This window comes from Salvelinus fontinalis, chromosome 5 (genome assembly GCF_029448725.1).
Source record: "Salvelinus fontinalis isolate EN_2023a chromosome 5, ASM2944872v1, whole genome shotgun sequence".
Taxonomy (NCBI): domain Eukaryota; kingdom Metazoa; phylum Chordata; class Actinopteri; order Salmoniformes; family Salmonidae; genus Salvelinus; species Salvelinus fontinalis.
In genome coordinates, this window is record NC_074669.1 from 24655260 (window position 1) to 24681610 (window position 26351).

General features: G+C 43.0%; 1 protein-coding gene across 1 annotated transcript in view; it reads right to left on the minus strand.

Annotated features, from left to right (window-relative positions):
* Positions 1–26351, minus strand: part of LOC129855365 (PR domain zinc finger protein 5-like) — a 64732-nt gene that overhangs the window by 27060 nt on the left and 11321 nt on the right. Inside the window, exons 9-12 of the mRNA XM_055922936.1 lie at positions 25215–25299; positions 24949–25106; positions 21302–21395; positions 3408–3568 (exon numbers count right to left, since the gene is read on the minus strand). Of these exons, the coding sequence (XP_055778911.1) occupies positions 3408–3568; positions 21302–21395; positions 24949–25106; positions 25215–25299 (498 nt within the window). The remainder of the gene's footprint in view (positions 1–3407; positions 3569–21301; positions 21396–24948; positions 25107–25214; positions 25300–26351) is intronic.

Genomic DNA, 26351 nt, shown 5'->3' on the forward strand with positions numbered 1-26351 from the left:
CAGAGGGATCTGCTCTGCCTGCATTCCTCTTCCCCTCCTTGACCTGCCCTCTCCCTCCTCCTGTCCTCGCTTCTCAAACACACTCAGGTCAGTCTTTTCTCTGAGGTCCATTGACGGGCACTGTATGTATACACAGCAGAAAATGTGCGCAAAAAGAGGAGCGTGCTGCACCCCTCAGCAAGGCTAAATGTCTCTCACCCTCCCTCTCTCCTCCTTCATCCTCCTTGACTTCCTCTCTCTCATTATTTATTTATTTCTCTTTCTTCCTGCTGAAAGGTAAGTATGGGAATTCTGCTGCTGGCCTGATGTAAATTCCCCAGAATAAAACACAACTATTAGAAGCTCAAATTCTGTGTGACAGTTTAAACAGCAGTACAACAATACAGACAGGAATACAACCTTTCCTTTCCACCATCCTCTTCTCTCCATCCCCCCATCACCCCCACGCTATCGGCATTAGGTTACATAAACCCTTTCCCTCACTCTCCCTCTCTCAGAGACACACAAACACGGACAGATGTCTCCCAGATGCCTCAATGTACAGTTGTTTGGTTTGTTTTTTGTATTCTTACTTCATAAAAGGCTTCATATTTTTCACTGGGGAACATTATGTTCCAAAACAGACCTTGGGAAAGTATTGGGGTTATACATAACCATTACATCATCCTTTTAATATGAATAGTACGGATGTGACATTAATAACTTGGCTAACACCTCGATCATTTTTTCACACACAAAACAAACACACAAAAAAACAGTGCAGAATAAACAATGTACAGGTACTGTACAGGTATTGCACACACACCGCACAGCAGATACAGAGAAAACAAATGCTCCATGTACACACATCTCTGCCTTTAAGAAGAATGATTACGGCAATTTAAGGGTGTTCTGAGAGGAAGACTAAACTAGGGCTGCCAGAGAAACACATCATTACTGTTCATTTTCAGATCAACCTGGCAGCGGAGAGGACACCCAGACAGCACACTGACAAAAGCACCTGGAGGAAAACAAACGCAGATGACAGGAACAAGGCGATCCATAGTCTCTTGCCATGAGTGGAATAGGAAATGGAGGATAAAGACTGTCCTCTGTATAGTATACTACAGCACACAGAGCACTATGTACTCCATGTTTTCCCCAGATCCCCATTCAGAGTTCTGAGTTGTGTCCCAGATGGCACCATTTTCCATATTTAGTGCACTACTTTTAACCAGAGGTTTAGGCTCTTTTGACCAGGGCCCTGGGTTAAAAGTTGTGCACTACAAAGGAAATAGGGTGCCATTTGGGACCCACACCTGGTGTTCAGTCCCAGCCAGGTTCCTGAGCTCAGCTACCTGTCTTTAATCACTGCCAGAACCGAGCACTCTCTCAGCAGTCTCCAGTCTCTGAACACCGACCGACCGAGAGACAACTCATGTGCCTGTCTGTTTTCAGTCCTACTGTACTAAAGCCATGTTATGTTTGATTTGTTTCTTTTGCCGCGTGCCAAGAAACTGTTTGGTCTCAATCTGATCCATAAACCAAGCAGACAATGTCAGATTGAGGCTGGTAATCTGCTCTGGGAATCTGTCCTGTGCTTTGAAACCCTGTGGAGCGAATGTACCAAATGCCATGTGTAATTGACAAACAGAGACCGGATGATTCCTGGGCTGCATGGGGAACAATGGTGGAGGATGACTATATAATGTAGCCCAGTTCCGGTCCAGCATACAAGAGAGATCACAAGAAAACATCAATGTAAATTTCCTTTACTTTTCTTTAAAGGAAAGATCCACCCAAAACCACTCATTTTAATTTACAGTGTTAACACTAATATGTGAGAACAACATTTTTTGTGAACAAATGTTTCCTTTTGGCGTTATAAATAAGGTTGGTAGCAACATGGAAATTCATCGTGGAAATCTGTTGCAGCTCAAGTCGACTACAAAATCCACAATGCAATGCTCTCTCTATGAGCTGGCTAGCTAGTAAGTTAGCAAACGTAGCTACACAATAAAACCAAAGACAATATCAGCATGTGACGTGGTTAGCTGTACAATCGCCTAAACAAACTGGACTATCAGTTTAGGAGTCTACAATCTCACCATGTTCAACCTGCATATCGATGTGCCTCAGAGTGGAGTCTAACATTCGCAACGGCAGATATAATTTTGAGGAGATGGGAATGTTGCCCGTGTTACGTCAATGGGGACACCGGTGCATTCTGGACAATTCTGGGACAAGGACCGCCCTCCTTCAAGGAGTGAATGAGGTCTATTGGGCGCTAGCTCAAAAACTCAACATTAGCACAAATTTTATCAACAAGAAGTATAACGTTACAAATCTTTTCCGAGGTTGGAGATAATTAACTCGCCATTTGTAGTATCGTACAGCTTTGGAATCGTGACAATAGGCACGTTTCTCAACATATACACCGACTTTGAGAATGTTATTGTGTGACGATTAGCTGAGCAACCGCGTGACGCAGCATGACAACGTGAACGCGATTGGTCAACAGTCTGCTGGGTAAACAGTAAACACAAATGTTCCAAAAGAATAAAGACATTTCAAATGTCATATGTCTATATACCGTTTTGTAATGATGTGCAAATAGATAAAGTACAAAATGGAAAATAAATGAACATAATTATAGGTTGTATTTAGAATGGTGTTTGTTCCTCACTGGTTGCCCTTTTCTTGTGGTAACAGGTCATAAATCTTGTTGCTGTGATTGCACACTGGTATTTCACCCAATAGATATGGGAGTTTATCAAAATCTGATTTGTTTTTTTTTATTCTATCTCCTTTCTATCTCCAGAGTGGCAGGTAGCCTAGTGGTTAGAGCGTTGGATTTGTAACTGCGCTGACAAGGTAAAAATCTGTCTTTCTGCCCCTGAACGAGCCATTAACCCACTGTTCCTTGGCCATCATTGAAAAAAATAATTTGTTCTTAACTGACTTGCCTAGTTAAATAAAAACTATAAAAAATAATATCTAAAAAGTATGTTCAATGGCTCATTTGAGAGAAGACATCAGCCAGTATTGAAATTTGACATGTATGATAGATGTTTTTCGCTATATAAAAGTCATATTCTTATTAACTTCCAGTGTAGTAATAGAGACTTTACCATGGTGGTATGTAATACTGGCCATATTTCTACCTGCTTGAACCCCTATAACTCAGATACACATGAAAACATGAAATGACCCAGGGAATCGATAGAACATCACTCAGAGATACAAAAAACAATATAACATTCAAAATGGGTGAACCTATCCTTTAACATTTGAAGGACATTCTTACATACGAAATGTAGGAAAAAACACAAACATACAGGATCATTATTTTGAAAGAGGATTTGCTCTAGGAGAGACTGGCAATGTCTGGACTGGGCTCTACAGTACGTAAGACTGGCTGAACTCACCTTCTTGTGGCTCTTGAGAACAGAGGGGGTGACGAAGGCCTTCTCACACAGGTCACATTTGTACTTCTTGTGTCCGTCGTGCACCACCTGGATGTGCACGTTGAGCGTGTCTTTTCTCTTGAACGTGGCGTCACACTGGTCACACTTGAATGTCCTCTCACCTTCAGAAATGACAAAAGACCAACCCAACACAGTAAAGAAAGAGCAACTTTCTGTCACTCTCATTTCTGCACCCTCTTATTTTCTGGGGAGAATGACAAGAAAGAGAGGGATCCATTGTTGTATCTGTGAAAGCATAACCATCACTCACAGTAGGCCTGAAAACAATTTCTCCAGGCCAATTGTATGGGCTAAAGAACATTGTGTGTTACATTACTGCTCCCTGCAATTTTCTTTACAAATGATCTGGACTGTACTTATTTTTTTACTTTTACCTTGTACCCTTTTTCTAAAATGATCTTGCATCCATAGCAACCCAGACTGAAGGAGAGGACAGAAACAGACGGACGCTGATCATATAGAGCTGCTTGCTCTTCGAATGGGTCTCTTATTTCACAGCAATAAAAAACACCAACCAACACTTACATTTTTCATTCACTTAAAATCATTAAAAACACCAGACATCACTCTGACATTAAACAAAAGCACAACTGTCAGCAGTTCTCAAACCAGAGCCATATAGACTATAGCATGGTGTTATTATTTACGCCTTAACTCAGTGACTCCACACAACAGAGGCTTTTGTTGAAAAGTGCCTTTTTCCATTATAGAGGGATCAGTGGGTTGGTTTCCATCGAGTGGTTTGGAGAGCGTGTATGCTTGGCAGAGTGAGCCTTGGCCCCAAGCGTGTGTTCATTCTCCCATTACGAAGAATGAACATGATGGTCAGCACAATAAAGTAGGACACAAGTAGAGGCCTGTGTCCATTAATGCTCTAGTAGTCAAATAAAACCATTCCCTCCATTACTATTAAAGTCAGGTACTCAACCAAACACAGACTTCATTAATGCTGAGGTTTTAAGTCATTCACAAACATGACTGATTATGAGATGAAAGGGTATTCTGTGGAGGGATTAACACAGAGTGACATTTGACCCTACTTTAAAGGTAAAATCAAATCAAAGTGTATTGGTCACATGCATACGGTCAGTGGCGTGTATTCATTGATGCCAAGGGAAGCCAGGTTTCCCCCCAAAAATGTACCAAGAAATGTTGTCTCTGTGTTGTCATAATTGTCCTTCAATTCGCAAGAGGCTGAATGTATCTCACCGGAGAAAGCATCAGAGCGAGCGAAACAGAGCCCCTCTGTCTCTGTACGTGTAGGCCATCTATTAAGCTAGCGAGCAAGCATTTTAGCCAGGTAGGCTAGGACAACAAAAAATAAAAGACTGCACTCTATTACAGTCATAGACTGTTTCGTCAACATGAAAGAGAGGAGGATGGCATTGGCGTTTCTCTACAAGTAGGGTGAGTCATCATGCTTTTCTACTGCACAAACGTGCACGCACACACACACACAACACACACAAATCAGAACCATGGAAAGCCACATCATATTTAGCTTACATTGATTGGACTAAATCGTTTTTGGTAGCTTTTAGTTGTCACTGTATTAGACTAAGCATAGGTGTTTAGATGTTGAAATAGTGCTGAAATAGTGGAGGCAGCTCCTGTTTCCTTTGTGACTTTCAGTAACTCTCCGTGGTTCTAAATCAATACAAGTGTAGTAGTCTGAAGATGTAGGAAACATGAACTTTCTTGACCAGGCTGTAGGTCATGTAACTGTTTGTTACATGCTATATGCTTTGTGGACTTCACAGAATAGATGTTGCTCTCCGGTTTTGTGATGAAACAAAGATGTGGTTGAATTAATTCTGCCACTGTGTCGTCTTATTTCGGGCTTTGGAGTGGCGCAGCGGTCTAAGGCACTGAATCTCAGTGCAAGATGCTTCACTGCAGTCCCTGGTTTGAATCCAGGCTGCATTACATCCCGCCGTGACTGTGAGTCCCATAGGGCGGCGCACAATTGGCCAGCGTCGTCTGGGTTTGGCCGGGGTAGGCTATCATTGTAAAAAATTATTTGTTCTTAACTGACTTGCCTAGTTAAATAAAGGTAAAATATATATATTATTGTCTCTGCCTTTAGGCCTATTTACAGTATCACGGTTGCAAGGGTTATGAACTAACAGGTTATAGAGAAAACACATAGGCTGTAATATCGCTTTTTTTCTGGCTTGGCTTCACCAGTGATTTTACCCACGCACCGCTACTGCAGTGATGATTTTACCCACGCAGCGCTACTGCAGTGATTTTACCCACGCACCGCTACTGCAGTGATTTTACCCACGCACCGCTACTGCAGTGATTTTACCCACGCACCGCTACTGCAGTGATTTTACCCACGCACCGCTACTGCAGTGATTTTACCCACGAACCGCTACTGCAGTGATTTTACCCACGCACCGCTACTGCAGTGATTTTACCCACGAACCGCTACTGCAGTGATTTTACCCACGCACCGCTACTGCAGTGATTTTACCCACGCACCGCTACTGCAGTGATTTTACCCACGCACCGCTACTGCAGTGATTTTACCCACGCACCGCTACTGCAGTGATTTTACCCACGCACCGCTACTGCAGTGATTTTACCCACGAACCGCTACTGCAGTGATTTTACCCACGCACCGCTACTGCAGTGATTTTACCCACGAACCGCTACTGCAGTGATTTTACCCACGCACCGCTACTGCAGTGATTTTACCCACGCACCGCTACTGCAGTGATTTTACCCACGCACCGCTACTGCAGTGATTTTACCCACGAACCGCTACTGCAGTGATTTTACCCACGCACCGCTACTGCAGTGATTTTACCCACGCACCGCTACTGCAGTGATTTTACCCACGCACCGCTACTGCAGTGATTTTACCCACGAACCGCTACTGCAGTGATTTTACCCACGCACCGCTACTGCAGTGATTTTACCCACGAACCGCTACTGCAGTGATTTTACCCACGCACCGCTACTGCAGTGATTTTACCCACGCACCGCTACTGCAGTGATTTTACCCACGAACCGCTACTGCAGTGATTTTACCCACGAACCGCTACTGCAGTGATTTTACCCACGCAAACCTTATGGCGATTAAGATAAGCAGAGTAAGGTGTTTACGTGAGTAATATCATACTCGGCCTACTGCCATAATCAGTTTACTATCGAATTATTAGTGTGCATGTAAATATACTCCATGTCTGTTTCAGTTAATCTCAGTATTCACTTATTTCAGCAATTTTGCAGGTTTATTTTTGTGAACAATGATATATTTGTTTTTCTTGCATGTCCTAGATAAATACAGTATCAAGATACAATACAAATATGTACAGTTCAATAGGAAGAAAACAAACAAAATGTAAAAACACAAAAAAACATACAAATTAAAAAAAGGCTAAACAGATTAAAGACAAATATGTTTCAGTATTTCCAAATTCAAATCGATCTATTTAAATGTAATTCTCAAAGGCTACCAACCCAGAGCCACATAGGAAAATAGATTAAAGACCGAGCAGGGCAATGCTATCTTCCATCCGCACGACCAAACATTGTTGTTAAATTAGCTCTTGCAAGTGGGAGATACCATGTGACCAATTGACCAGAGTTTCGGGCTTGGCCCCACACAGTCTGGCAGTGAATCTTTCCAGCTGTGCAATGTCCAAGTTCATAAGCAACCAACATCTGCAAAGGGCAATACCCGGTTCAAACCTACTCCTTAGAATCGTTTTTCTTCCTGCTGTTATTGCAGCCATAACAATCCGCCTCTCTTCATAAGATAACTGAATGCTAAGGCTGCAACCCAGCAGCAGGAGGGCTGGGCAAACAGGTAGGCTCCTGCCAAGAATAACTATTCAAATATTAACTAAATGAACCCAAAGAGACTTCACTGGTACACAGCTCCAAAACATAAACATATAATTGCCCACCTCAGATTGGGTACATTTATTACATAAATCAGTATCCATAGGCTTCATCTTGAGCTTTCGCTCTGGGGTAAACTAAAACATGTTAGTAAATTGAAAATTAATACAGTTATGGGCAAGGATCTTAGAAGAGGCAAAAATATTTCCCTATATCGTAGTCCAATCCCTTCAAAACTCTGCATTTGTAGGTCCTTCTCCCAGACCTTCAGAACAGGCAGATTTTTATATTATGAGTCACTAACCTATCATACAGTGAGGACACCATTCCGTCTTTCCCTGGACATGAAAATCATTTCAATAAAGAGTGGGAGCCTGGTTTAGTGTCCCATGGTACCCCATAGGTTTTCAATGCTGTACAGAGTCTGAGATAAAAAATAATAATAATAATAAAACAATAAATAGTAAAAACAAGGGAGAGAATATGACTCTTTCAGATCTTGAAAGGAACTAACCTCTTGCAGGTATCCTTCAAAACATGACTACCTTGCTTAGACCAAGAAGGGAATGTAAAGGGCATAGAGCCAAATTAAATTAAATTGTATTCCAAATAGGATAACTCTTGAAAATTAGAAGTTGTGCCCAGACAATTATTGATTTGGTTTGGTACTATACAGTCAATGTATTATTTTTTTTTTTACAATATATTCCATAAAAGATTAGGCAGTTTTATGCTTTAGCCCAGAATAAGGAAGGTGCTGTATTCTAATTACGTGAGACTTGGACTCCTCTATTTTCCACCAAAGCACATCAGATGAAGAGTCAAGCCAAATACTCAGTGACCTCAGCTGAAATGCCCCATAGCAGAGTTTAAAGGTAGAGAGAACCCTCCAAACTTTTTGGGGCATTGTAAGTTGGAGAGACTAATTCTCTGACGTTTCCCCATTATCCTCAAGATATCCATGTCCTTAAAGAATGAAGATGGGGGAGGAACTGGAAGCATTGAAAACAGGACATTCATTTTTATAACCAAAACCTTTTTTTCCCAATATCATTATTTTTTCTTCTCATTCATCATGAGTTGCCAATTGGATCGAATTTGAATGGCCAGGTATGTAATCCCTTATATTCTAAAGTGATAGGTAAAGAGGGTAATGTGACTTGTTTAATTGTGGGGTTTAGAGGCATTAAGATACACTTGGACCATTTAATTTTATAGCCATAGAAAAAGCCAAATAATAATATTAAAGAGGTCAAGTACGTGTGGTATAGAATTAAAGACATCGGACAAATATAGTAAGATGTCATCAGTGTACAGGGAGATATGGTGGACTGTTTCTTTGATCTTAATAGGCAATATGTTAATATTTTTGCCTAATGGACTGGGCTAGCGGTTCTAATGAAAGGGCAAATAGGCCAGGACTCAGAGGACAACCCTGTCTTGTGGATATTTTTAGAACAAACTGTGGGGCAGCAGAATGGCCAGTCTGGATACGGCCAGTGGAGTCGATATATAGGGTGCGGATCACACTAATAAATGATCAACCGAAACCAAAACGTTCCAAAACAGTCCATGAATACCCCTATTCCACTCCATCAAATGCCTTCTCTATATCTAATCAGGACAGCAGAGTTTATAATATGGAATAGTACGTATGTTGTCCGAGGCCAACCAACCCTTTATGAATCCTGATTGGTCAGGATTAACCAATGATGATATGCAAGTCTCTAATCTTTTTGACAAGACCTTCACAAAAAGTTTAAAATCAAAGTTCAAAATTGATAAGGGCCTGTAGCTTAAACAATCAAGCAGGTCCTTTCCACCTTTCAATAGCAAGGAAATAAGAGGTGTTTTTGGTCCCCTATGGAAATTCCCAATTGTCAGCGAGTGGCTGATTGAGTCCAGTAATACAGATCAGACTAAATCCTACACAGCCAACAATAATTTAGGAGGGATACCATCCAACCCTGGCGACTTGGATTTTGACATTGAATCTAAGGCAGTCTTCAGTTCTGCCAAGGAGATGGGGGCATCTAATAGACTGATTTGATTAACAGAAAGGGAAGGAGGTTCCAAGGTACTTAAAACCTCTTTAGGATAGGGGGTGCTGTTGTCACTTTTTCTGGAAATCGTGTAATTTTTAAACGGCTTCCTACTCAATTCTTGCTCGTACAATATGCATATTATTATTATTATTGGATAGAAAACAGTCTAGTTTCTATAGCCGTTGAAATTTTGTCTCTGAGTGGAACAGAACTCATTCTACAGCAATTTCCCTGACATGGAGTCAGATTTCACACATTTTGGCCCCTGATCTGGAGTCAGTTTAAAGGTCCCCGTGAATGCTATGAGGATACAGACACTGCTTACGTCTTCCCCTGGATGTCTTTACGTGATGACGCTTTGAATGGTTTCGATTGCGCAATCACAGCCTCTATAAAGCAGATCAACGTGTAGGTAGTAACTCTTTTCCAGCTGCGCCGGACGCGCGGTGGACACCGACCTGCTCTTTTTCCAAGCATTAGTGTAGCCAGTAATGTTTCTCCGGTCATGTTTTTACTTGTAATAGGTGTTAAAGACATCATAAGGTAGTTAATTTAAACCGTTTTGTAGCAATTTATATCCGTTTAGTGCGATTTTGGGACATTTATTTCTGAGACACTTTGAATCTCTGGGCACGTTTCCAGTTCATGCCGAACGCAGTGGGCATTTCCACATGGCAAGAGGACAGCTTTCGACCAAAAGACGATTAGACCCAAGAAAGGATTCTTTGCCCAAGATTCTGATGGAAGAACAGCTCAAAGTAAGAACAATTTATTATGATAAATCGTGTTTCTGTCGAAAAATGTTAATCGCTTATGACGCCATTTTGTTAGACGTAGCTTCGCTTGGCGCAAACTGTATTGAAAAGTAAGGATAATTTAAAAAATGTAAATCAGCGATTGTATTAAGAATTAAATTGTCTATCAATCGCTGTCCACCCTATATTTTTTAGTCACGTTTATGAGTATTTATGTATACAACTAGGTCACTGTCTAATATGGCGCAGGACATTTTCTGACCAGCTGGGCAACTTTTGTCATTGTCTAACCATGATTTTGGTGGCTAAATATGCACATTTTCGAACAAACTCTATATGAATGTTGTAATATGATGTTACAGGAGTGTCATCTGAAGAATTCTGAGAAGGTTAGTGAAAAAATTAATAGATTTTGGCGATGTTGACGTTATCGCTCTCTTTGGCTAGAATCAATGCTCTGGTAATGTTTGCACATGTGGTATGCTAATATAACGATTTATTGTGTTTTCGCTGTAAGACACTTAGAAAATCTGAAATATTGTCTGTATTCACAGGATCTGTGTCTTTCGATTAGTGCATGCTGTGTATTTTTACGAAATGTTTGATGATTAGTAATTAGGTAATACACGTTGCTCTATGTATTTATTCTAGTCGATTTGTGACGTGGGTGCAATTGTAAACTATGATATCTACCTGAAATATGCACATTTTTCTAACAAAACCTATCCTATACCATAAATATGTTATCAGACTGTCATCTGATGAGTTTTTTTCTTGGTTAGTGGCTATCAATATCTTAGTTTAGCCGAATTGGTGATAGCTAGTGGTGTTGGTGGACAAAGAAAAGATGGTGTCTTTTGCTAAGGTGTTTAGCTAATAGATTTACATATTGTGTCTTCCCTGTAAAACATTTAAAAAATCGGACATGTTGGCTGGATTCACACGATCTGTGTCTTTCATTAGCTGTATTGGACTTGTTAATGTGTGAAAGTTAAATATTTAAAAAATATATTTTTTTTTATTTCGCGCTCTGCCTTTTCAGTGGAATGTGGGAGGAGTGCCGCTAGCGGCACCCCGGGGCTAGACAGGTTAAAAGAGATAACATCTTCAAAGATAACCTCTTCCTAGAGTCTTCAGGAAACTCCAAGGTAAACAGATTGGAATAAAAAGTAGTGAAAGTATGATTAATTTGGGAGGGAAGGGTACAAAGTTCACCCATATTGTTCCTAATGACATCAATAGATGACATTTTTTTCAGTTTGCTTCAGTTTCATTGTGCCTACTCAATCTATCCACATTCTCATTAGTCACATTAGTCACATTATCATAGTCTTGTTTTCAAATTAATAAATTCAGCCCTAGAACTAGTCACCATCTTAGGCTCAATTGTAAATGTGGTGAGTTCTATCTTCCCATTTTTTTTAACCTTTATTTAATTAGGCAAGTCAGTTAAGAACAAATACTTATTTTCAATGACGGCTTAGGAACAGCGGGTTAACTGCCTTGTTCAGGGGCAGAACGACAGATTTTTATCTTGTCAGCTCAGGGATTTGATTGTGCAACCTTTCGGTTACTAGTCCAACGCTCTAACCACTAGGCTACCTGCCGCCCCATCTTCAGTATAGTTAGACTTTTGCATCAACTCTAGACGGGCTATTTCCCTCTCTAATGAAGAAATCTGAAGGTTGTGTTTTTGAATCTGATGTGATGAGAAGGAATTACAAATATTTCTCTTTTGCAACACTTAGCTACTTCCCATAATGTATGTGGGTCTACCCCTGGTTGTGCATTAACCTGCAAGAAATCCTTATTGCCAGTCAAAATTTGGGAAGTCTAAAACGATTCATCAAAAGAATTTGGTGCATAAATGGAGGACAAAAAACATGATTTAGTGCCATTAATAGCAACAGAGGTGTCACGTTCCTGACCTTATTTCCTTTATTTTGTCTTTGTTTAGTATGGTCAGGACTTGAGCTGGGTGGGCATTCTATGTTATGTGTTTCTATGTTGGGTTCTTTTCAATTAGCCTGATATGGTTCTCAATCAGGGGCAGGTGTTTTACGTTTCCTCTGATTGAGAACCATATTAAGGTAGGCTGTTCACACTGTTTGTTTGTGGGTGATTGTTCCTGTGTCAGTGTTTGTGCCACACGGGACTGTTTCGTTTGTTAGTTTGTTCCTGTTCGTGCGTTCTTCGTTGTCTGTAAGTTCTCATGTTCAGGTCTGTTTACGTCGTTTATTGTTTTGTAGTTTGTTAAGAGTTTTTCCGTCTTCGCCTTTCTTCAAATTAATCATCATGTATTCTACCCAAGCTGCGTTTTGGTCCGATCCATGCTCCTCCTCAGACGAGGAGGAGAACGAACGTTACAAGAGGCATTATAATACCATACTTCAGTGTCTCCCCCAGAGACCCCCACCTTCATATGAAGTTTCCTGTTAATTACAATCATAACACCCTTTGTCTTTTGGGGGGGTCACAAGAGTACACTTGTCTTATTTAAAAAAAAAACTGAAATCTATTGATATCATTGGCTGTCAAATGAGTCTCTTGTAGGAAGGCGAAATCAATATTCTACATCGTAACTACTCTAAACACCAAATTATCTTGATAGGGCTGTTCAAGTCTCAAACACTTCAAGTTAAAAGGTTAAACAAACATCTGTCTCTGAATGGGTCCAATAATAGCTAATGCAGTCGAAGTGTGGAGACAGGCCAATAGACATCTCATGATGTCATGATCTCATTCCCTTTTCACAGCCATTCTCCATTATGGAACAATAACCTAATCTTATCAGGCTCAAACCCTTTGTTTTATCTCAATGGTCTAGTAGAAATATTTTGACCTTCAGTGACATCTTTGATCATTTCGGTCTTGGAACTTTTCAAGACCTCAAAGAATCATATAATCTCCCAGTGACTTCTTTTTTTGTTATTGCTTAGTCTCCGCTCGGATCTAAAAGCACACGCAGTACCCCTTGTTGCCACCCATCCCATGGTTGAGACTCTTTTGAATACTCCCAAATCTGTTGAACTCGTCCGACACCTGCGGTCACTTCCATCTGGAACAGAACTCCTAGGTTTTGGAGAACAGTTGAACTGGAAGGTGACATAGAACAATGTTTTCTCATCGTTAAAAAAAAAATCTCACCAGTTAACTTATTAATTCATTCCAAAATTGTATTATACACTATATCGCCGCTTCCATAATCTCGATAATCAGTTCAGTCTTGGTTCAGTCGGGACCTATGTACATATGTTTTGGGAATGCCCAGTGGTCTCAGGGGACAATAGCGTTTACCCCGAGAGAAAGCCGGTCGGTAGACCTGAGTTGGTAGTCCCTTGGATGCTGACACAATATGGGGACACTGTAACGGTCCTGACCTGTTTTATGTTGGTTTTTATGTGTTTATGGTCAGGGCATGTGTTTTGGGTGGGCAGTCTATGTTATCTGTTTCTATGTTGGTTTTGGGTTGCCTGGTATGGCTCTTAATTAGAGGCAGGTGGTTTGCGTTTTCCTCTAATTAAGAGTCATATTTAGGTAGGGCGTTCTCACTGTTTGTTTGTGGGTGATTGTCTCCTGTGTCGTTGCATGGATTTACCATACGGGACTGTTTGGCTGTTCGTTTCGTTTCGATGTAGTCTGTTTCCTGTCCGTGAGTTTTACGTTTTAGTTAAGTAAGTTCATGTTCAGGTTTTGTCATCCACGTCGTTTTCTTGTTTTGTAGTTTTGAAAGTGTTTTGTTTTGTTTCGTGTTGCCATCGTGTATAAATAAAGTGATGGCTTATTTCCCAAATGCTGCGTTTTGGTCTGAAGATCCTTCTCTCCTCACCTCGTCCGAGGATGAGGAGAGCGACAGCCCTTACAGAATCACCCACCAAACTAAGACCAAGCGGCAAGGGAATGCTCTACAGAGCAACAAGGACTCCTGGACTTGGGAGGAGATCCTGGACGGTAGAGGACCTTGGGCTCAGCCAGGGGAATATCGCCGTCCCAAGGAGGAGCTGGAAGCAGCGAAGGCTGAGAGGCGCTGGTATGAGGAGGCAGCGCGACGTCGCGGTTGGGAGCCCGTGAGTCAGACCAAAAAATTTCTTGGGGGGGGGCACACGAGGAGTGTGGCAAAGCCGGGTAGGATACCCGAGCCAACTCCCCGTGCTTACCGTGGAGGTAGAAGGCGTCGTACTGGTAAGACACCGTGTTATGCGGTAAAGCGCACGGTGTCCCCAGTACGCGTGCTTAGCCCAGTGCGGGCTATTCCACCTTGCCGCACTGGGAGGGCTAGGTTGGGCATCGAGCTGGATGTCATGAAGCCGGCCCAACGCATCTGGCCACCAGTGCGTCTCCTCGGGCCGGCGTACATGGCACCAGCCTTACAGGTGGTGTCCCCGGTTCGCCTGCATAGCCCAGTGCGGGCTATTCCACCTCGCTGCACTGGCAGGGCTACGGGGACCATTCAACCTGGTAGGGTTGGGGAGGCTCGGTGCTCAAGAGCACGTGTCCTCCTTCACGGTCCGGTAGACCCGGTGCCACCTCCATGTACCAGTCCTCCGGTGGCAGCCCCCCGTACCAGGCTGTCTCTCCGGGTTCTCTCTCCTGCTGTTTCCTCCTCTCCAGCGCAGCCAGTGCCTAGACCACGCACCAGGCTGTCTCTCCTTCTCCTCCCTACAGAGCCGTCCTGCCATGACCAGCCAGAGCCGTCCTGCCATGACCAGCCAGAGCCGTCCTGCCATGACCAGCCAGAGCCGTCCTGCCATGACCAGCCAGAGCCGTCCTGCCATGACCTGCCAGAGCCGTCCTGCCATGACCTGCCAGAGCCGTCCTGCTATGACCTGCCAGAGCCGTCCAGCCAGGACCTGCCAGAGCCGTCCAGCCAGGACCTGCCAGAGCCGTCCAGCCAGGACCTGCCAGAGCCGTCCAGCCAGGACCTGCCAGAGCCGTCCAGCCAGGACCTGCCAGAGCCGTCCAGCCAGGACCTGCCAGAGTCCGTCCAGCCAGGACCTGCCAGAGTCCCTCAGCCAGGACCTGCCAGAGTCCCTCAGCCAGGACCTGCCAGAGTCCCTCAGCCAGGACCTGCCAGAGTCCCTCAGCCAGGACCTGCCAGAGTCCCTCAGCCAGGACCTGCCAGAGTCCCTCAGCCAGGACCTGCCAGAGTCCCTCAGCCAGGACCTGCCAGAGTCCCTCAGCCAGGACCTGCCAGAGTCCCTCAGCCAAGACCTGCCAGAGTTCCTAAGCCAGGATCTGCCAGAGTCCCTCAGCCTGGATCTGCTAGAGTATATCAGCCGGGACCTGCCCCTTGTCCCGGTGCTGCCCCTTGTTCCGGTGCTGCCCCTTGTCCCGGTGCTGCCCCTTGTCCCGGTGCTGCCCCTTGTCCCGGTGCTGCCCCTTGTCCCGGTGCTGCCCCTTGTCCCGGTGCTGCCCCTTGTCCCGGTGCTGCCCCTTGTCCCGGTGCTGCCCCTTGTCCCGGTGCTGCCCCTTGTCCCGGTGCTGCCCCTTGTCCCGGTGCTGCCCCTTCTCCCGGTGCTGGCCATTCATTTAGGGGATGTTAGTTTTAGGGTGATCATTGGGAGGGGAAGAAAGAAGCGGGGAATGACTATGGTGGTGTGGGGACAGTGTCCAGAGCCGGAGCCACCACCGTGGTCAACTGCCCACCCAGACCCTCCCCTGGACTTTGTGCTGGTGCGCCCGGCGTTCGCACCTTGAGGGGGGGGTTCTGTAACGGTCCTGACCTGTTTTATGTTGGTTTTTATGTGTTTATGGTCAGGGCATGTGTTTTGGGTGGGCAGTCTATGTTATCTGTTTCTATGTTGGTTTTGGGTTGCCTGGTATGGCTCTTAATTAGAGGCAGGTGGTTTGCGTTTTCCTCTAATTAAGAGTCATATTTAGGTAGGGCGTTCTCACTGTTTGTTTGTGGGTGATTGTCTCCTGTGTCGTTGCATGGATTTACCATACGGGACTGTTTGGCTGTTCGTTTCGTTTCGATGTAGTCTGTTTCCTGTCCGTGAGTTTTACGTTTTAGTTAAGTAAGTTCATGTTCAGGTTTTGTCGTCCACGTCGTTTTCTTGTTTTGTAGTTTTGAAAGTGTTTTGTTTTGTTTCGTGTTGCCATCGTGTATAAATAAAGTGATGGCTTATTTCCCAAATGCTGCGTTTTGGTCTGAAGATCCTTCTCTCCTCACCTCGTCCGAGGATGAGGAGAGCGACAGCCCTTACAGACACCCTGCAAACCTCACATTTAAAATGAATAAAAATGAAAGCTTCTACTGTTATTCTATATCAGATATAAACGCAAGCCACTACAGAGGGGAAACTGCTACAAAGAATAACCCAGCCTGAGTTCATCAAGACTCCAAAGAAAAAAGATAAACACATCAGGGAAGAGCCAAAAAATTGAAGTTCATGAAAATTGAAGTTGATGCTACTTTACTAGATTCAACCTGTAAGGCTTAAGGATGTGTCCCAAATAAAATATTGTTCCTCATAGTTCCTCAGACACATATATACAATCATTAGCCAGTTTATTAGGTACACCACCCCATTCATTAAAATGGTTCGCTGAGCTTTTCACGCACTACAGTGTCCAGGGTTTACAGAGGATGGTGCGACAAACAAAAAACATCCAGACAGCAACAGTCCTGTTGGCGAAAACAGCTCATTGATGAGAAGTTGAAGGAAAATGGCAACAATTATGCAAGCTAACAGGTGGGCCACAAGCAGGCAAAAAACGGCGCAAAACAACCGATGTGCGGAACGACATCTCGGAACGCACGACCCGTTGGTCCTTGTCACGGATGGGCTGTTGCAGCAGACGACCACAGCAGGTTCCACTCCTATCAGCTAAAAACAAGAAGAAGCGGCTCCAGTGGGAACTCGATCACCAACACTGGCCAAATGAGGAGTGGAAAAACATTGCCTGATCTGACAAATCCCTGTTTCTGTTGCCTCATGTTGATGGCAGTGTCAGGATTTGGCATAAGCAGCATGAGTCCATGGCCCCATTCTGCCTGGAGAAACTGGGGAATGTAGGAGGAACCAGGTTGGACAAGCCCCCACCCTCATCAACGGGCCCACTGTAGAAACAGTCAATAACTTCAAATTCCTCTGCACACACATCTCAGAGAAGCTGAAATAGTCCAACCATACCGACACCGCGGTGAAGAAAGCACGACAGCAACTCTTCGACCTCAGGATGCTGAAGAAATTTGGCCTGTGTCAGAGGACCCTCACAGTGTTCTACAGGAGTACCATCGAGCGCATACTGTCGGGCTGCATCACAGCCTGGTAAGGAAACCAAACGCACTGTTGGGTGTACACTACCTCCCCTACAGGACACCTAAAACACCAGGTGTTGCAGGAGGGACAAGAAGATCATCAGGGACCCCAGCCACCCAAGCCATGCCCTGTTCTCCCCGCTTTAATCACTCAGACACATCATGCCAAAACCTGAAAGACTGGCCAATAGTTTCTACCCTCAGACCATCAGGCTGCTGAATAGCCACCACCAGTCAGCTACCTGCTCCCTTCCAGAAGGACAACCACTCTGCAACACTCCACCAATCAGGCCTTTATGGTAGAGTGGCCAGACGGAAGCCACTCCTCAGTAAAAGGCACATGACATCCCGCTTGGAGTTTGCCAAAAGGCACCCGAAGGACTCTCAGACCATGAGAAACAAGATTCTCTGTATTTCCCTAGAACTGTTAGCAGGGTAGCTCGTCTGAGTGAGAGGCACCGGGGTTCGCCACACAGCTGGTTTTCCCTTTATAAACCATAATCGTTAGTAGTCCTTGCCACATGCATCCGGCGTCAGTCATTGAATTGCGATTCGACTTTGTCCCTGTACTGCCTTTTCTGTTTGGGATTCGTACCATTGTCACTATTGGGCCAACGTCTTCTATGAATTTCCTAATGAACCACGTTACTGAGTCTGTGTACTCGTTGACATTATTGTCCGAGGCGACCAGGAACATTTCCCAGTCCACGTGATCAAAACAGTTCTGTAGCATATATTCTGATTGGCCAGAACAGCTTTGTACAGTCATTACCACGGGTGTTTCCTGCTTTAATTTCTGCAGAATGGCAGCATGATCTGATTTGCTGAAGGGGTGGGGAGGGAGGGCCTTGCCCCAGCTAGGCAAATAACATCAGGTCTCTTTTCTACCATCGGGGCCATCAGACTGTTTTATTTATTTATTTATTTATTTATTTTTTTGGTGGGGTGGATCAGCTTAATATTGCGGAAAGAATGTTGCTTCCAATGTAATTGTCTGCATCATTTCAAATCCCCCATATTTTTTTGGGTAAATATATATATCCATTCACGTATGCATACATATACACATATATACATACACATACCTACATAGACATACATACTTTTTTTAAAGAGTATACCTTTATTATTATTCCCCGCAAACCCTACCACCGATCCCCCAATTGGAGTAAACTGATAAACATTTCTATTTTTACCTTCAATTTATACATCTTATACACATTTTACAGACACAGTCTACTTTATAATAGTTCTCTCTTGTTTGTTCTTAGTCCTTCCTCTATTTCTGTTGTCCATCCAGTTTGATTTCCACTTGTAACTGTGCTATTTCACAATAGCTCCGCACCTATACACATTTCACAGATCCCGTATGCCCTACATTGTTTATCTTGTTATTAGTCCCACCCTTCAGCTCCACTCAACCTTTCCCATCTATCTTCCAACATCATCCATTTCGGATTTTTATTTGCCATATATTTTTCAACTGTGCTGTGATGCTTCACAAAAGATTTGAATCTTCCTATTCTCATAGCTTCCACGGATTGTAAATTAAAAATAAAAATGTTTGCTAAAATAATTATTATATTATTGATTGATTGACTATGGCTTTTCAAATCAGCCATCAGACTGTTGAACAGCTAGAACCTAGCTGTCTACCCGCCTACACCTTAGAACACCTGCACTGACTCTCCACACACGCACATTCACCACTGCTGTTACTATCTTTTATTATTATGTGAGCCACTGATTTTAAATCAACAACTTTATTTCATGTCAAAATGCTATGACAGCTGTGGTTCATTTTCTCACTGTGAGGGACACACACAAATCTCATAAACACACAGAACACATACACTGATATGTACTCTCTCTCTGTATACAGTACCAGTCAAAAGTTTGGGCACACCTACTCGTTCAAGGGTTTTTCTTTCTTTTTACTATTTTCTACATTATACAATAATTGTGAAGACATCAAAACTATGAAATAACACATATGGAATCATGTAGTAACCAAAAAAGTGTTAAACAAATCAAAATATATTTATTTTATATTTGAGATTCTTCAATGCAGCCACCCTTTGCCATGATAACAGCTTTGCACACTCTTGGCATTCTCTCAACCAGCTTCATGAGGTAGTCACCTGCAATGCATTTCAATTAACAGGTGTGCCTTGTTACAAGTTAATTTGTGGAATTTCTTTCCTTCTTTATGCATTTGTGCCAATCAGTTGTGTTGTGACAAGGTAGGGGTGGTATAAAAAAGATAGCCCTATTTGGTAAAAGACCAAGTCCATATTATGGCAAGAACAGCTCAAATAAGCAAAGAGAAACGACAGTCCATCATTACTTTAAGACATGAAGGTCAGTCAATTTTCAAGAACTTGAACTTTGAAACTGGCTCTCATGAGGACCGCCACAGGAAAGGAAGAGCCAGAGTTACCTCTGCTGCAGAGGAAACATTCATTAGAGTTACCAGCCTCAGAAATTGCAGCCCAAATAAATGCTAACAGACACATCAATATCAACTATTCTGAGGAGACTGCGTGAATCAGGCCTTCATGGTCGAATTGCTGCAAAGAAACCACCACTAAAGGACACCAAAAATAGGAAGAGACTTGCTTGGGCCAAAAAACACGAGCAACGGACATTAAACCGTTGGAAATCGCGCCGTGTCTTTGTGAGACACAGAGTAGGTGAACAGATGATCTCTGCATGTGTGGTTCCAACCGTGAAGCACGGAGGAGAAGGTGTGATGGTGTGGGGGTGCTTTGCTGGTGACACTGTCTGTTATTTATTTACAATTCAAGGCACGCTTAACCAGCATGGCTTCCTCAGGATTCTGCAGCAATACACAATCCCATCCGGTTTGCGCTTAGTGGGAATATCATGTATTTTTCATCAGGACAAGGATCCAACACCTCCAGGCTGTGGAAAGGCTATTTTACCAAGAAGGAGCGTGATGGAGTGCTGTATCAGATGACCTGGCCTCCACAATCACCCAACCTAAACCCAATTGAGATGGTTTGGGATGAGTTGGACCACAGAGTGTGGGAAAAGCAGCCAACAAGTACTCAGCATATATAGGAACTCCTTCAAGACTGTTGGAAAAGCATTCCAGGTGAAGCTGGTTGAGAGAATACCAGGAGTGTGCAAAGCTGTCACCAAGGAAAAGGGTGACTACTTTGAAGAATATAAAATAAAAAATATATTTAGATTTGTTTAACATTTTTGTTGGTTACTACATGTTTCCATATGTGTTATTTCATAGTTTTGATGTCTTCACTATTATTCTACAGTGTAGAAAATAGTAAAAATAAAGGAAAACCCTTGAATGAGTAGGTGTGTCCAAACTTTTAACTGGTACTGTACAGTATATATATGGATTTTCACTCACTTTCTTCCTACATGCTGTTTCTCTCATTCTCTTTTTTTCCCCATACACACGTACACACACACTTAAGCATCTGATTCATAATACCAGCCCCCATGGTCCAGTATCCCACTGATTTGTGTGAATAGTGATCTGTATCCAGAGACACAGGAAGGAAATGCCTTGAGCTTCACAATCTCTGTGTCATCTGTCTCGACTGGGAGACCATACAGGACTCCATCCTGCCAAGACCAACTGTCTGCAGGGCTCCTCAGTCCTGAAGGACCACTGTCTCTGTCTGCAGGACTATGACACTCAGGGCTAGGAGGACCACAAAAGACCAGAAGGAGGCTGTGGAAGCCCTCAGTATCTGCTGGTAAAGAGAGGTTTGAACTAAGGGCTATAGCATCTATGGGGATTTGGGAACCGTATGCTTATGTGTTGGTAGGGGCCTTGAATGTAGGTACTAGTGGCTACAGTCAGTTAAGGTAGTATGAACCCACTCTTACACTCAGAGATAGACACACAAACACACTTATACTTACTGTTGTGGATGAGTAGGTGGCGCTGTAAAGAGAAGGGGGTGCGGAACAGGGCTTTGCACTCCTCACACTGGAAGGGTCTTTCCTCTGAGTGAGTCTGGAGAAAGAACAGGAAAGCACTCATGGTTAAAGGGATACTTCAGGATTTTAGAAAATGAGGCCCTTTATCAACTTCCCCAGAGTCAGATGAACTCGTGGATACAATTTTTAGGTTGAGTTGAGTTGAGTTTGAGTTAGTTTCATGAGCCAATGCTTACTAGTGTTCGTGCAATGACTGCATGCTAGCTAACTCTAGTTAGCATATTGGGCTATGGGGGCTGGTGTGTGTGTACGGGAAGGGAAAAAAAGAGTCATTGCTAAAATCCAGAGGTATGCCTTTAAGGTACACGGCATCACTGAACACTACTCCTCTTTACCAGTGGAGGCTGCTGAGAGCTCTTAATAATAGCTGGAACAGAGCTAATGTAATGGCATCAAACCATGTGTTTGATGTATTTGATACCATTTCACATATTCCGCTCCAGCCATTACTACGAGACCGTCCTCTCCAATTAAGGTGCCACCAACCTCCTGTGGTCTCTACATCTCGGTATATACATAATGTACCAGTTTCCTTCTTTTCTATTTAAATGTATTGATATAGAGTGAATAAGTATTTAATGTTTGCGGTCGGTTCATGAGAACAGCTAGCAGAGCTAACAGCCCTGACACCCGCTAAATATATCTAAACAGTTCTCTAAACTTCTCATCTTAGTTCAATCTGAGCGCTGTCTCCAGTCTGTGTTGATGTGGGATCAGATGTGTGACCATTGGTGTTGGGGATAGAGTTTGGGTTAGGCTCCATAGCTGATTTGGTTTGTTGACTTGATGAAGACAAGTAGCTTGAGGGGCTTAGGTTCAAAGTGCTTGTGTTTATCTGTTCCCCCGCTCTGACCTGTGTTTGAGTGACACCGCATTCCCTTAGGTAAACATGGGTCTTCAGGGGGGAGACAGGCCACTGACCCTACAGAACTCCAAAGACAACTGAAGAGACCTCTGGTTTTAGGCTACCAATAATAATATTAGCTCTGAACCAGTGAGAGTATGCTTGTGTGTTTGCTTATGTGTATGTACAGAGCATTCGGAAAGTATTAAGACCCCTTGACTTTTCCCACATTTTGTTACATTACAGAATTATTCTAAAATGTATTAAATTGTGTTTTTTCCTCATCAATCTACACACAATGCCCCATAATGACAAACCAAAAACAGGTTTTTACAAATGTATAAACTGAAAAAAAACTCAGTACTTTGTTTATGCACCTTTGGCAGTGATTACAGCCTTGAGTTTTCTTGGGTATGACGCTATACGCTTGGCAAACCTGTATTTGGGGAGTGTCTCCCATTCTTCTTTGCAGTTCCTCTCAAGCTCTCAGGTTGGATGGGGAGCGTCGCCGCACAGCTATTTTATGGTCTCTCAAGAAATGTTCAATTGGGTTCAAGTCCAGGCTCTGGCTGGGCCACTCAAGGACATTCAGAGACTTGTCCTGTTCCTGTGTAGTCTTGGCCTTGTGCTTAAGATCGTTGTCCTGTTGGAAGGTGAACCTTCACAACAGTCTTTGGTCCTGAGCGTAATGGAGAAGGTTTTCATCAAGGATCTCTCTGTACTTTACTTCGTTCATCTTTCCCTCGATCCTAACGAGTCGCCCAGTCCCTGCCACTGAAAAATGATGCTGCCACCACCATGCTTCACAGTCGGGATGGTGCCAGGTTTACACCAGACGTGACGCTTGACGTTCATGAGTTCAATCTTGGTTTCATCAAACCAGAGAATCTTGTTTCTCATGGTCTGAGAGTCTTTAGGTGCCTTTTGGCAAACTCCAAGCAGGCTGTCATGTGCCTTTTACTGAGGTGTGGCTTAAATCTGGCCACTCTACCATAAATGCCTGATTGCTAGAGTGCTGCAGAGATGGTTGTCCTTCTGGAAGGTTCTCCCATCTCCACAGAGGAACTCTGGAGCTTGTCAGAGTGACCATCGGGTTCTTGGTCACCTCCCTGACCAAGGCCCTTATTCCCTGATTGCTCAGTTTGGCCGGGCGGCCAGCTCTAGGAAGAGTCTTGGTGGTTCCAAACTTCTTCCATTTAAGAATGATGGAGGCCACTGTGTTCTTGGGGACGCTGCAGAATCTTTTATTGACCCTAGCCCAGATCTGTGCCTTGACACAATCCTGTCTCGAAGCTCTAAGGACAATTCCTTCGACCTCATGACTTGGTTTCTGCTCTGACAAGCACTGTCAACTGTGGGACCTTATATAGACTGGTGTGTGCCTTTCCAAATCATGTCCAATCAATTGAATTTACCACACGTGGCCTCCAATCAAGTTGTAGAAACATCTCAAGGATGATCACTGGAAACAGGATGCACCTGAGCTCAATTTCGAGTCTCATAGCAAAGGGTGTGAATACTTATGTCAGTAAGATATTACTATTTTGTATTTGTAATAAATTTGCTAAAAATTGTAAAAACCTGTTTTCGCTTTGTCATTACGGGGTATTGTGTTTAGATTGAAAAAACTATCATATATTTTAGAATAAGTTTGTAAGATAACAACATGTGGAAAAAGGGATTTATTTATTTATTTAACCTTTATTTAACTAGGCATGTCAGTTAAGAACAAGTTCTTCACAATGTCGGCCTACCAAAAGGCCTTCTGCGGGGACACTGGCTAGGATAAAAAAAATAGGAAAAAAACCACACATCACGACAAGAGAGACACCACAACACTACATAAAGAGAGACCTAAGACAACATAGCATGGTATCAACACCACCTGACAACAACATTAAGAAACACAACATGGCAGCAGAACAACATGGCAGCAGCACAAAACATGGTACAAACATTATTGGGCACAGACAACAGCACAAAGGCAAGAAGGTAGTGACAGCAATACATTACGCAAAGCAGCCACAACAGTCAGTAAGAGTGTCCATGATTGAGTCTTTGAATGAAGAGATGGAGATAAAACTGTCCAGTTTGAGTGTTTGTTGCAGCACGTTCCAGTCGCTAGCTGCAGCGAACTGAAAAGAGGAGCGACCCAGCAATGTGTGTGCTTTGGGGACCTTTAACAGAATGTGACTGGCAGAACAGGTGTTGTGTGTGGAGGATGAGGGCTGCATTAGGTATCTCAGATAGGGGGGAGTGAGGCCTAAAAGGGTTTTATAAATAAGCATCAACCAGTGGGTCTTGCGACAGGTATACAGAGATGACCAGTTTACAGAGGAGTAGAGAGTGCAGTGATGTGTCCTATAAGGAGCATTGGTGGGAAATCTGATGGCCGAATGGTAAAGACCATCGAGCCGCTCGAGAGCACCCTTACATGCCAATCTATAAATTATGTCTCCGTAATCTAGCATGGGTAGGATGGTCATCTGAATCAGGGTTAGTTTGGCAGCTGGGGTGAAAAAGGAGCGATTACAATAGAGGAAACCAAGTAAAGGGGTCTGAGTACTTTCGGAATGCACTGTATGTGCTTGCTTATACTAGGCTATACATGCCATCACTTAAAATCTTGCCTAAGTTTCAGCATTATCTCCATCAGTAGAACTTGCATATTAAAAACCACCCATTTAAATCGGGAGATTTCAGACCCTTCCTGTTCTCTGCTCACCTTCTTGTGATTCTTGTAGACATTCCGGTGGGCAAACTCCTTCCCACACAGCTTACACTTGTAGGGCTTGTCTTCGCTGTGGATGATCTTATGGGCCGTCACCTGGTCCAGACGCTTAAACGAACGACTGCAGATCTCACAGGTGTACGGACGTTTCTCTAACCAGAGACAGACAGACAATCAGAGAGAGCGAGAGAGCGAGGGAGAGATAGTGAGATAGTATACAATGTCTGAGTGTAGCTCTGAGTGGACGTGTGCTCTCTTACCTGAGTGAGTGATCATGTGGCGCTTGAGCTGATTGGTAGAGATGAATTTCTTATCGCAGGCAGTACAGTCAAATATCTCGTGTACCTAGAGATACATACAGTACCCAAAAGACCAGACACACAGGGTGGTTAAGTAAGAGTTAGAGATCGTGGTGTGAAGTGATCAGTGTTGAGGTCAATTCTGAATTGAGTTGCGAATTGCTCTTTAATTCCAAGGAAGCAGAATTGTAATTCAACTTCAATGAAAGGAAGTAGAATTTAACTCAATGAAATTCAAATGGCTTATTTATTCTACACATCACCATAGACATTTTTATTTTGACATTATGTATGGTTACCAAAACCATGTAGCGTAAGGTTGAAACATTTGATTTTTAAAACTCATTCTTCTAAAAGAAAATGTAAATAACTACATTGGTAAGGAAATATTCTAAGATAATGTTGTGGGTTGTCTATAATAATAATAATTCCCTTAATGTGTTTAAATATCAGAAAAAATACATTTGCATTAGATCAAACACTGCAGTATGGAAGTGAACAATCTAACATCTTTTGACAACAAAAAAATCTGTTTGACATCTTTGAGTTATAATCAAACGCATATTTGAAATGGTATGTGTTTTCTTCAGATTAATTTGTGGCATATCCTTGCAAATGAATTGTTTGAATTGAATTACAGTCAGAAATTCCTAACTGACCCCAAACCTGGAGGTGACACAGAAAGAGAGCACATTTTTCTGTGTTCTATACATGACACTGTGTGACCTTTTCCACACTTGCAGGTAGGAGAGTACATTCAGAGACACACAGTCACACTTTTACTCCTTACTCAACTATGTCTGCACACAGAGTTATAATTAAACTGCTGAAAAGTTTGAATCCCTCGTCTGCTCTGAGCATGGTTGTAACAATAGCACATTTGATAGCTCTTCTGCCTAATGCTACAAAATGCTAAGACTGAATAGCTCCTCTGCTCAGAGCTTCTATAATAAAACTAAGATTGAGCAGTTCAGGCAAATTATCACAATAGCTGGTTTAAGAAGCTTTTGTGCAAACGTGTCTTTATGGAAAGTTTGATCACTCTTGTGCTACGTTCTAAAGTGTCTTTGTCTGAAGTTCAGCAGTAATATGTCTTCT